The 12,921-nt window shown below is 46.1% G+C and overlaps 1 protein-coding gene across 1 annotated transcript in view; it reads right to left on the bottom strand.

The window, feature by feature from the left end:
* Positions 1–5,403, bottom strand: part of NR2F2 (nuclear receptor subfamily 2 group F member 2) — a 14,571-nt gene extending 9,168 nt beyond the window's left edge. Inside the window, exon 1 of the mRNA XM_007452967.1 lies at positions 4,979–5,403. Within this exon, the coding sequence (XP_007453029.1) occupies positions 4,979–5,021 (43 nt within the window). The 5' untranslated portion in view covers positions 5,022–5,403. The remainder of the gene's footprint in view (positions 1–4,978) is intronic.
* Positions 5,404–12,921: the final 7,518 nt, after the last annotated feature.

Raw genomic sequence — 12,921 nt, 5'->3', positions numbered from 1 at the left:
AAAGAGTCAACTCGCCGGCGGCGGGGGAGAAATGATAAAAGAGAGAGAGGAGGGCAGATCACCACCTAGAAGCACATCCTTCGTGCGCAGAGGGGGGAGGAAAAGACGGAGAGAAAGAATGAAAGAGGGGAAAAAAGGCAGCACGGCACCCGGAGAAAGAAGACAACTCGGGGAGAGGAGGAGGAGGAGAAGAAAACACACACGCGCGCACGCACACACACACCGCGGAGAGAAAAGAACAGAGAATCAAAGTGATCAAATATGCTAAAAAGGGGGGCGCGGGAGGGAATGCGATTTATAGGCGCCGGGGCTGGCAGAAGTGGCTTCTCCGCGATCAGCTCACTGAGCTCTCTATATAGTGAACTTTGACACGACTGCTGCAACTTAGCGCACGTTGCCATGGCGACGGCGCGCCTTATAAGGCAGCAGCCGGGGTTGGCCTGGCCAGGCGCGCGCGCACCGCCCCCTCGCCGTCATTGGCCGGAGCGCGGCGGCCCCGCCATGGCGGCCGCGGGCTCAGCCCGGTCCTAGCGCGAGCGGTGTCGCGGCCCGGGCGCGGGGGGCGAAGGGGGGCGGGGAGGGGGCGGCTGTGCCGCCGCCACTGCCAAGTGGGGGATGGGCCCACACTGGCCCCGGGCGCGCGGCCACTGCTCTCTCCGCACCCCGCACCCGCGGTTTCCGCTACAGAGGGGAGAGGACCGCGGCGCGCACACACAACGCCTCTTAAAGGCTCCGCGAGAGGCTTGGGATGGAATCGAGGACTTCGACTCTCGCAACTTGGCGATGCCACCAAATCCGTCGTTCGCGCACCACCCGGGACTCCCAGCGCATCTTTATGCCCACTGTACCAGAGAAAGAGAAAAGTTCCCCGGTTTATTTGCAGAGGGGTAGTGGGTGAGAATGGGAAGGTGCCTTGAGCCGAGCTTGCAGGCATTTTCCAAACGAAACATTTGGTCAAATCGGGTGATGGTAGACCCTTCCCTTAGTCTACTCTGATCACTTGCTTGGTTTGGTGGCTATTTTTTTTCTTCCATCCTTCCTTCCTTCCTTCCTTCCTTTCTTTTCTTTCTTTCTTTCTTTCTTTCTTTCTTTCTTTCTTTCTTTCTTTCATTCTTCCTTCCTTTCTTTCTTTCTTTCATTCTTCCTTTCTTTCTTTCTTTCTTTCTTTATTTCTCTTTCTCTCTCTTTCGTTGTTTTAGAGAAAAGGAGCCGTTCAGTGGCTGTGTTTTCCTTGTAGGGTTAACATTTCACAGGAATGTGGCCTGACATTTTAATTGCTCAAATAAAGCATCTCGGATGCTGAGAAGCAGAAATAGACTTCATCTCATTGTCATGATGCAATTAAAATCAATTTTCTTCAACTTTATCCTCTCTCGTTAGTTTCAGCTAACTCCCAAGCCCACGTCCTGCCACACACCCAGTCGTGGTGAGAGGTGAAAAGACCTTTCTGCCCGCTGATGGACAAGCGGAGGCAGCCTCCCAGCGTCCCCTGTGCATACCCTCTGTACACACATGTAAGCGCACATATATCAGATGCGCATTTGTCAATGTACACAGACAAAGGCTTCAGCGACTATGCTTCTAGGTAATAGAACAGTTGAGTACGACTTCACTGTTCCTCAAGTTCCTTTTAAGCATTCATACGGTCATTAAACTTTTGGGGCAGAGATTCTGCCCCAAATTGGGAATAATAACAAGTACAACTCACAGGAGTCACGCACAAGCCATATTCTTCCTCAGGAGATTCACTGCAATGAGAACAACTTCATCTCCTGTGCCATTCTGCTCAATGTGCTAAAATCATCAAGCCAGTTATGTCTCTGAATTCCAGGGCTTTTGGTTTAAACATCAAACATCTAGAATTGCCCCTCAGAACACACTGTATTCCAAATCAGTAACCTGTCTGTTGGATTTTGACCAGTTAGTGGGTTATGATTATTCAAAATTTATAGAACAAAACTGTGACTCCATCATACACTCTTTGCACAAAGGAAAAACTGTAGACTGGTAATGCAACCAGGTTTATGAACAATTAAGATATTTTACACAAAACATGTTGAGCTTCAGGAAACATGAACACACATAAAGAGTAAATTAATGACCATAGGAAAGCATCCTTGATAGTTTAAAAAATCGGAGCGATGAAGGATTAAAAAATAATAAACCATACGTATAACTGACGTGTATAGATTGTACTTTGCACTCAATACCCTTTACACACATGGGGAGAATACGAGGTAGGAACTAAATGAAGATGTAGGCAGATAGGCACTAGTTTATAGGGAAGGAAAGATTCTCCTTATGCTTCGTTCTTGAAACCTCCTTAGCCCTCACCCTTCCTCCGCTGAAATCACATATTTCACTAAGGCTGCAGGTGCTGGGATTATTTGGAAGTTTTTAAAAAAAAAAAAAAAAAAGAACTATAGTGGACACTGAGCTATCATAAACCTGGTGTGTAATGAGATTGCCATAGAGCAAAGCCAGGCAGAAAATTTCAGGTTGATTAGAGACACAATATAACTTTCTCCTAAAGAGGACAAGAAGGATGGAAAAGAAATCATTTCGGAGAAGGCTGTGCTTTTTTTTTTTTTTTTTTACTCTTTTTCTTTTCAACCTCTATGATTTGAGGAATTTCCTAATGCTACAAATGTCAGTAGATTAGGGGCAAACTCAGCAGAGATGTGGTAGGGCTGGGGTTGAGATAGAAAATCTAATGGGCATCCTCATCTCAATTTAATAGAAGATATAACTGATTATAAGGAAATCCTAAACTCGCCTCTTGGGTGCAGACACTTCCATGGCAAGATCACCTTTTACAAACATGCAGTCAGAAATTTTTGAGGAAGAAGAGCTTCTCCAGGACACTTTGAGATTTTTGGTATTTGAAGTACGCTCTGATGGCTTCAGATTTAAAATGAAGGATTTCCCAACCATCTCCTACAGCTCTGGATCCTGATAGGCATACAACCACAGGGCTGCCAATAAGTCAGAGGTGTTTTACTCTGTATTTTAGGACTCATTCAGTTATGGGGGTGCTATTAAAAAGCCAAAAAAACAAAAACAAAAAAGAAATGACCATTTCAATTGTAGTTAATTTATTGTATAGAAGAAGAGAGAAGACTGCAGACTGAGAAGAAAAACAAGGAGAAAATATTTTAAAATGTCTTCTTCTGAGATGCTCATATTCCTTGATTAAAACAGCTCTAAGGCTAAAAGATAAGTATCAATATGTTGTTACTGTTTTTTTTTTTTTTTTTTTTTTAAGAAAATCCAGCCCAGTCTTTTATTGTAGATGTAAATTTATTTTAATGAGAAGAATGGCAAGCTTTAATTTGGCCGGAGAAAGTTGAAAAAACATTTGTTTTACTGTAGGGAGAAAAAGAGCCACCAGGAATATGATTTTCTTCCAGAAAGTGGCTGTAATTCTCCACAAATTAAATCATAATATGAATACCGACCCCAGCAAATGTCGAGATTAACTCTGAACTCAGTAGAAACCAGTTCTGTCCACCAGGATTCATTGAATTCCTCCTTCCCCTCAATCTAGTCCGTGTGTGTTTTTCTCTTCCACCACACTGGAGCTCCATGAATAGAGAAAGGGGCTTCCATTGTGTCTCTCTGAACTTCCAAGTCAATGCAATTTTTAACCACTGGCTTGTGGTACTTTGAAAATCACCAGGGGCTGTCAGAGTTGGGTCCTCTGAAAAATTTACAGTGCTAAATCAGAGCATATGCTGGGAGGGAAAAAATTGCTCAAGATTGGAGCAAGTACAGTATCTGTCTGCCCCCTAGTGTAAGAGTCCTCGCTGCCTAAAACGCAACTTTAAAAGAAAAGAGCTCTTAAAGGGAAACGACTTTGAGCTCACGTAGGCATAGCAGAATGAAACTTCTGTACATTTTAATCTGAATAATTCTTCAGGGTTTAAAATTAATTGGCTCTGGCTTGGTTGGACCGGACTCCGATCTCGCCACCTCTGCGTTTCCTGAGTCACTGCCGGAGAGGTGATGATTTTTTTTTTTTTTTTTTCTGAACTGGGTTTATGCGCGTCCCCCTCACCCCCTCCTCTCTTTTTTCTTTCTCTGTCTCTGTCGTCTCGCTGGCTTTTCCTCGGGTTTTCCTGAGTCACTGCCGGAGAGGTGATGATTTTTTTTTTTTTTTTTTCTGAACTGGGTTTATGCGCGTCCCCCTCACCCCCTCCTCTCTTTTTTCTTTCTCTGTCTCTGTCGTCTCGCTGGCTTTTTAAAAATGAGGAACCGTTCCTTGAACGTTCTGGACAGAGCACAGAATTGCTTAAGTCAGCCCGACACGGTTGTAATAGACAGCAAAAAGGTAAACGTTTGCCTGAAATCCGCACGCCAGCTCCACTGCCCCGCCCGATGGTGAGTACCCTTCTCGTTGCGATTCTCCTAGTTTAACCGAGCGCTCTCCTCCCCGAGCCGCGGCCGAGGGCGCCGGGCAGAGCTTTTCTCCCTCCCTGCCTGGCTGGTTGTCAGTTGCACAAGGTTGCAAAATACAGCGCAGAGGCAGATCGAACAGTAAATTCTGACGCTTAGTGCGAGCCTAGCAGCTCCTTTGCTAGAAAACCGAGTCGTCTATTGCTTGGAAAAACACGCTTATAGAACTGGTTTTTAGTTTGCTCTAGCGAAGGAAATGAGTTTGAGGAGATGGGAGGCACCGCAGTCTTTACGCTTCGGTTTAATCATATTTTGGCAGCTTCGCAATTGTATTTTCCCCTTCTCCCCGCCCCCCACCACCTCTCCTACCGCACACATGTAATAAAATATGGCAAGGCATTGAATTGACTGTCCCCCCTTCCCCGAACACCTTAAACCACAGTCCTAGGCATTTCATACACGTTAGCAATCCGATTTTTTGAAAATCCCCAAGTCATCCCCAACCCCACACAGCACAAGGAGGAAAGTGAGAAAGGAGAGAGAGAGAGAGAGAGAGAGAAAAAAATACTGTAAGTAAACATACCAAAACCATATTTGCCTTGTTCAAGGTCCCAAACCGCTTGCATCTTCCTTCTAAACTGGAATAACTCTCCTTTAGTTTGGCGGGTGAAATAAATGCTTTGTTGGCCCCCTGAAAAGATGTGTCTTTGATAATTAAAGAGAATCTCCTCCTCGGTGTTTATCTAAGCGATTGTGCAAACTGATAAAAAGTAGGCACTAGCCTGCAGGGAAAAAGAGGAAAGGTGAAGGGAGAGATCTTCCACCTCAGGGAAGTGCTTCCCCATGTATTAGGCGCTCTCAGCCTTGGAAAGCCCTGCACAGTAACTTTAGAGAGACGAGGTTTCAGGGAGCTTTGTACATAGCTGCTGAGGAATGCAAGCCTCGCCTTTAAGAAAAAAAACCCCAAACCGTAGGTAGGAGATGTCTGGAGTGATCCTTGTCTCTCATCTCATTCCTTAGAAGGAAGAGTGCGTTGTTACACCTTGTTTGGGGCTGGAAAGACGAGACTTTAAAAACACCCGTCCAATTGAAAAAAATCTCCCAACTTAATGAGTTTAGTCGGAGGCTGGAGCTAACGGCTCAGCCTCAGCAGAAAACCGACAACAACTATAGGCGATATTGCAGAGCAAAGACGACCCAAGGCACAGCCAAATTCCACTGTTTGGGGTCGAGAGGGATGGAGGCTAATCCTAAAGCAAGTTGGAAATAAACAGAGGTGGGAGAGGAGGGGAAAAAAGCAGCAGCCTCTCAGACTGGCAGACAGGCTCCCCTCACCCTAGATCAAAGATAGAACTTGAAACAGGAGGGCAACATTTTTCCTAGGAATCCGTTGAAATCCTCATTTTCTACTTTTAACTCACCCCCCCAAGTGATTTTTCCTTCTCCCCTGCAGATTCATGTCCCCCCTTTCCCAGTTCCCCTTCTAGAACTTTCCTGAAGAGGAAACCTATTTCTTTGGGGGGAGGGGTTTCCCCACTTTCTGTCTTCAGATAATGCATGCTTAATTCACCCCCTCCCTACATCCACCTCCCAAAATGAATAAAGGAAGCAGGAATACAGTAACTAGCAAAAATTGAGAATAAACTATGCTTCCCCTCGCAGTTTAATACAGTTTTAACTAATGGAATTTTTTTGTTTTGTTTTAAGAGAAGAATAATGGGGAAACACGGACCTTTTATTTTAGGAAACTGTTATGGTAAGATGTATGTCAGACTTGACAAATGGAACTAACCCTCTTCGGCTGCTTCTTGTCCTTGTCTTAAACAGGAATTAAGTTAAACACAGTGCTGAATGTTAATTACATGTTTACTGGCTAATGAAAATTACAAATAGTTTTGCCACCTCAAACAATGATGAAAACTCTGAAGACACTGTAATTATATACTTTGAGGGAAATAACTCAGAATATTGATCATAAGAAGTGTAAATCTTTTTTTAACTATTCATTAATACCATAAATATGGGCTACAGAAGTTTTTCCTTGTGGTTTGTCTCATCAGTTATACGAGCGGATGGATGGTGAGGCTTCTCTGGGGAGGTGATGAACTCATTCTCTTATAGAAGGAGGCCACTTGTGTAACTGGGGATGCCCCCTCCCTTTCACCCCCGCCCCCTTTAACCCCAGCAGAAGGTCGAGGGATAGTTGAATAGGGGGGCCGGGCTCAGGGCAGGTGAAGGTGATCACAGCTCAGCCTGTTTCCTCCCCTCCCCTCATCCTCCTCTCTCCTCCTCTCCCTCCTCCCTTTCCTGCCAGGTCTGATCGATGACTGCCTTCCCCAGCCAGGGCTCCTGTCGGATAACCTGGTGTTTGGGTTCCTAATGGAGGACAACTCACCGCTACCCAGCGATGCAGCCCTGACAACCCAAGTTCCCTCCTTTAGAGGTGGCTAGGGCAGTTCACTGCAAAAGAAGAAGAAAAAAAAGTTGAGTGAGGTATTACTGGGTAAGGTGGCTCAGGCGGCCGAACCAGAACTGGTTTCCCTGGGTTTGGGAGTAGAGAAATATTTTGCTGTTTTGTTTTAACTCTGGCCTGGGTTGTAGCTTTGCACTCTGCAGTGTGGCAGCCACTTCGATCTCGGGGGTCAAAGGTTAGGGCTGCACTAACCCTAAAAGCCTGGTCTGGCCTGGCCAGAAGGCCGAGCCCGCAGAGGAGTGCGGGCTTGTCAGCCACACCGCCTGACGCTTTGGAGAGGGTGCCAGTGAAACCCGCATGCGGGGGGCACAGAACCGAGAGCGGGTTTTAAGTGCAATATTGAAGGTTTTTAAAAAGTGCCCTAGGCTTGTGGGACTGGAGTCCTCTTTTTCCCTGAGAATTCCCAAGGCGCTGGTCTTTGTCTTAGAAGGAATGGAGTTTCTGAATGGTGTGAAAGGGACAGAGAGGGTCGCTTCAAATCGATTTTACTTGTCCTTTCTGTCTTTTCGGATCAACGCCCTTCAATGGGCACAGAGGTGCTCTTTCAACCAAAAACTTGTGCTACATTTTCTGCCTGTATTGGTGCTAAATACAATAAGCACTGGGCAGATTTTTTTCTTTGCCTTCCAAAGCAAGAAAGCACCCTAATTAAATTGTTTTATATGGACAGTCAAGACAGACCAATTAAGTATGCATTAGTATAAAGATATAGTCTGCAGATAAAGTGGTTTAGAAAAATCACGTGTGCGACAAAGGAGAGGGTGCTAGCGCTGGGGAGGGGTGCGTGAACCAGCGATGTGGCTGGTTCCTCCCTCTCTGGACCCGGGGGGAATTGCAGAAGCCCCGGCCTCAGGTGAGAGGGCATCAGGGCTGCTAACAGGTGGGCGACAGTGTTGGAGTTTTTCAGGCCCGCGCCCCCGACTGCAGAGCGGTGGAGCCCAGGGGGTTAGTATCTCTCACGTCTTCCTCCTCTGACAAGGCAGCGGCCCGAGGTGGTGGGTCTATAGGAGGGGGCGAGAGCGTGTCATGCCTCACTCCAGGTCGGGCCCATTGCCTGGTGTCTAGATTCAGGGCGCGGCCCTGAAATAAGGAAGGAGTGTGCGCCTCGGGGAGGCCAGTGGGGGTGCGGACACTGTAACTGCCGCGGCCGCAGCCCTCTGGCAGCCAAGATCAGGGTAGGAGGCCCCCTTCCAACTCCTCCAAGCTAAGCGCTTTTTCCGCTTCTAAGGAAACGGGAGCTTCTCTGCGAGAAAAGTAAAGTTCGCGCCCGACGCCATCCGGCCCAAGGGGCGTCGAGGACCAGCCACAGAAGTGGGGAAAAGACTGAGGGTCGGAGAAAAGGTAGCGAGGACAGTGGCTCCCCGTCCGGGCCACCGCAGCTCTCGGCTTCTCCACAACCCCTCCATCCTCTGAGGTGTGGGCGGGCAGAGTGCATTTCGCCCCGAAGGCGACGACTCCCAGGGCAGGGGCCTGGGCCTCCCCGCGTCGAGGCGTAGGCTTGTGCTAGGTGGTCCCCGGGCCTCGGAGGCGCGAGCGCAGCGCGCTGCCGCAGGAAGGGCGCGCAGGGCGCACTGGGCGCCCTTGGTTGGGGTGAGAAGGGGGGAGTAGGGCGAGAATTAGAGCCTGGGGAGGCAGCTGAATGTCAAAAGTGAAAAGGTTGAAAAGCCAATTTTCCCGGCGCGCTTTCGCCCCCCTTTGCTAGTTGCAGAGGCCGTAAATCAGCGGCCAGCGGCGAGGGCGGGAGGAGCCCCCTCGGCGGGCTCGGCGCGGCCCCGCCCTGACTGTGCGCACCTCCCGGTGGGCCCCGAATCGATCAGAAGCCTAGCTGAGGATGTCACCGCACTAAATATTTACTGATCACACACAAATAGCCGGGGCTCGAACGATTTTCCTCAGTGAGGAGAGCGCAGAGAGAAGGGTAAATCATTTTATTAGTGTGGATAAAGCCCAGAGCATACTCCGGGCTGGAGTGTTTTAAGATGTGTCTTCAACTGGATGAAAAGAGTTAGGGAAATCGATACGGAGTGATTAGAAGCCCCCGGGGTGACGAAGGGGGCCGGGGCTTTCAGGGATTTGGCGAGGCTGAGAGGAGGGAGCGAGCCTCGAGGGGGGCGGCCCGACCACCGCCAGGGAGCATCCGGGGGCAGGCCTGTGTCCCTCCCTCCTCGACGGGAGACGCGAGGGCGCAGCCAGCGGCAGGGAGTCCGCCGCGTCCCGGCGCGGCTGGGCTGGCGCTGGGTGAGAGTTGCACGGGCCGCCGCGGGGCAGAGGGCTTGGGCGCCACGGGGCTCTACGTCGCGAGTGCCAGTGGTCAGGTGGCCACGGAAGGGGATCGCAGGCCCGGCGTGGAGATGCTGGCAGGTTCCCGCACAGCACGGGCTCTCCAGGCAGCTTCCCGGAGTAACGACGTGGCCCAAACGGGTTGCATTTTCCCCCGCCGCGCCACGCAGCATCCCCGAACTTTCTCCCGGATGCACCTCTGCACCCTCGTCTCCCCTAGTGTTCCAGAGAGGACGCAGCGGCCCAGCCCAGCCCAGCGGGCTGCCTCTCCATCCCACCCACCCAGTGTCAAGGGCGGCCGCCGGGTGGCGGAACCCGCTGCGGACCGCAGGGCAAGTGGATTACAGGTTCGGGGCTCCTAGGCAGGTGGGAGGAAGTCTGAGGGGGAGCAGGAAGGCAGAGGCAGGGTGACACACACCAACGACGCCCCCTGGGTGTCCCCGTCCTTTCCAGGGCGGGAAATCAGCTTTTGGGGGTCTCAAGCGACAGTCCAGCGAGGGAAATGGTTCTGTGGCCCCAAGGCTGGGTGCAGAAGCCTAAAGTGCGAGGGCGCAAAGGCTTGCGGGGCTCGCTGAAGTTAGCAAGGCTTTGCGTGGAGTTTGCTAGGAAGGAGAAGAAAACCTTCTGCCCAAACTCAAGCAGCAAAGTCCTGGCGCGAAAATGGCTTTTCACTTCTGGAAGCGGAAGGCATCGGTCGCTGCTGTGAACAAACCTTGAGGTTCGAAACAGCTGCAAATAATCAAGAAGGCACTAATTTCGGGGGGAAAAGGGGAGACGGAAGGTGAGGAAAGGGAAGAATTTTTTTCGTTTCTTCTTCCCTTTCTCGCTCTTAACCTTTTCCTAAAAATCTGCCCTTCCTGAAGAAACCGATAGCTTGCTGGCTTTATTTATTTATTTATTTATTTATTTATTTATTTATTTTCCCTTTCCCCAAATTGCTCGATTTCCTTGGCAGATTGAGGAATTCAGTTCAGGCTGCCCTACTTGGCTCCTCGGTGCAACAGGAAATATAACTGCAGATCTAATTAACCGTTTTTCAGAAGGGAGAATTTTTTTTTTTTTTTTTTAATATGAATCCCAATGGCTTGGAGTGATGTGTTCAGGTGTGAGGCGATTGGTGCCTCGAATTCATTCCTCGGTAATCCTCTAATTCCTGCGATGGAAGCTCGAGAGCATCGCTGACCTGGAGGCTGTCAGAAGCCGGGTCTCCATTAACCCTTCTTGGTCTCGGCCAGAGCGAAGGTTAACTACACTAATGTACCAAAGGGGCTGTAGCAAAAAAGGAAGGAAGGGTGAAAGGGAAGAAGGGGGAGGGAGGGGAGGTAAATTCACTCTAGTTGCAAGGATTTTAGAGCTGTGTCTTTCACTGGTCCTCCCCCACCCCCACCCTTCCTACGAAAGCGGGTTTCCATTCTGAGAGACAACAGTTTCATCCATCAAGGCAGCTCACTCCACGGAGATGGACTTTAGGGAATAAGAAAACACAATGTAGTGAAATATTTTCTTCTATTTAACTGACCACCCAGTTCACTTTAAAAATAATTCTAACATATATGCAAAAATAATTATTGTGGGAGAGGTTTTAAATAAACCAAATCCTAATATATGTTTTACCTTCTTTCATTTAAGTAAAAGCTAATTTAGAATCTTGTCAGTAGCCAAATTATAGCCATGAAATCTAGATGAGATTAGGAAAATCCATTCTGGTGTTTTCACACCTAGTGGCATTTTTAATGAGTAGTTATATAATAGTTATGTGAATGAAGGTATATGCACATGGGTGTGTATATATTCTTATGGTGGTAGAAGTTCCATGATAGATTAAAGCTTTATATACTCAAGCACTAGATAGAGGCTGTCACTCATGTGTACATGCTGGGGGTCTGGCAGAAAACAGTGCAAAAAAGAGTTTTGAATGAGTTCCTTGGAATCTCTATTGTTGAAATACAAGCTGAAGCAACTCAGTAATGGTAAAGCTGTTGTGCCTTGCAGAATCATGGAAAGATACTTCAAGGTAAAAACATCAGTTTTCAGTTTGGTAGCTTTGGCAGGGCATTTAAACAAGAGTTGAACATCTTTTGCCTAATATATTTATTTTAAAATTCAACAATATGCTACTCTGTTTATTTTACTTTTCAATGAATTGAAGAATTAAAAGAGAATAGGCTCTAGCTATAGATGCTAGCATAAGGGATTTGTTGCCCATTTAACTAAGTCTGATGTGGGCTGTATATGCTTTTAATATTATATTGCAAGGCAACTCCAGTTGAGAAAGTTTTAAAGATATCTAAAGCCATGTGGACATCAGTTCTTATTTAGAAGTGGACAGAGTGAGGAAAGTTTGTATGATTCTGTATTTTTTTCTTTTAGGAGACTGGTAATGAAATCTTTAAAATGACAGTTCATTTTTGGTATGTCAAAAAAGGCATTAATCAAATGGTATCAAGTGCCAGTCATTTAAATGTGCAGGTGTTAGTAAGGCAAATATCCAGATAAATTTATATTGTTAATTAGCTGCATCAGTGTACTTAAAGAAAATACAAACAGAACAACAAAGGGGATTTATCTTGTTGAATTTTCTTTAGCCACAAACTCAAGGTGAATTTCAGAAGGAGAAAATAAGGGCTAATTTCCATTCTGTTGGTTTTTAGAAGGCTGAAAAACCCCAGTTTCAATATAAATCATATAATTAGAGAAGTAAGTAAATGGACAAAGACAGATATACTGCCATAATAGAAAAACATAATGTATGAATTTAGAAAACATAATTAATTAACTATCAACTGCACTTCTCTTCTTAAATGGATGGTTTCTTGAAATGTTGAACGTACACATTAAAAATAAAGGACTTCTGTGCAAAAGTGAGAGGAGGCTAACATAATATTCAGTTTTTTTGACCATAGGAAGTATCAACTTGAGGCTTTACAAGTGTAATGTTTAAATAAAATTTACACTGATCTTTTTTATTTTGAATACAGGACACAGAAAGTTACCTTTCCTATCCCTACATTACAATTTATAATAAATTAATCAACCTTATCAAAGGGAGTACAATATGCTTGACTGAGGTAAATTGACTGAGATGATATCACTTAAAATAGTTTAAAGCAAAAGTGAAAATGTAGAAGGAAGAAAATATTGACTTCAGTGATAAATGTCACATTGGGTATTTATTGACAAGACCACATTACATCGCATGTCAGGGAGAAGTTAAAAATTTAGGCAACCCTATTTCTTGCAGAATGCATGTTAATAATGTATTTACTGACTCCAAAAGTTATGGTGGAAATTTTTATTTTGCATATACTTTGTTGCCATATTGCCATCCAAATAGAAAGAAGTGAAATTTAAGTGAGGGGGGATGGGGTTTAAAAAATATTAAACAATGTTTTTCTTTATAGTCTTCAAGAACTATGCTTAGTTACTCATTGACTTTTTTTCATATGATTTTGATTAATTTAATAGCTTTTAAAATCATATACTATTGTGCTGAAGTCATTGTTTATACACTGAAAACAAATTCAAAGGCATCAGATCTTTCTCAGAAAGTGCAATTGAATGTTCAGTTATTGAAGAGCTACTATTTAAATTTCCCATTAAAAACAAACACTTACAAACACCTGAATCTATTATTTCCGAACAACTCGTAAAATTGCAACTGGCACCGCTGTGGATGAATATTTTATATACGAGCCTTTTGTTCTCTTCTTGTTTAGCAGGGAAATGCCTCTAATTTGTCTTTTATGCTTAAATACTTAAAAAAAAGTGTTAGT

The sequence above is a fragment of the Lipotes vexillifer genome, unplaced genomic scaffold, assembly GCF_000442215.2.
Source record: "Lipotes vexillifer unplaced genomic scaffold, Lipotes_vexillifer_v1.1 scaffold1641, whole genome shotgun sequence".
Taxonomy (NCBI): domain Eukaryota; kingdom Metazoa; phylum Chordata; class Mammalia; order Artiodactyla; family Lipotidae; genus Lipotes; species Lipotes vexillifer.
The sequence above is the reverse complement of the archived record's forward strand: the minus strand, read 5'-3'. Positions and strand labels throughout refer to the sequence as shown.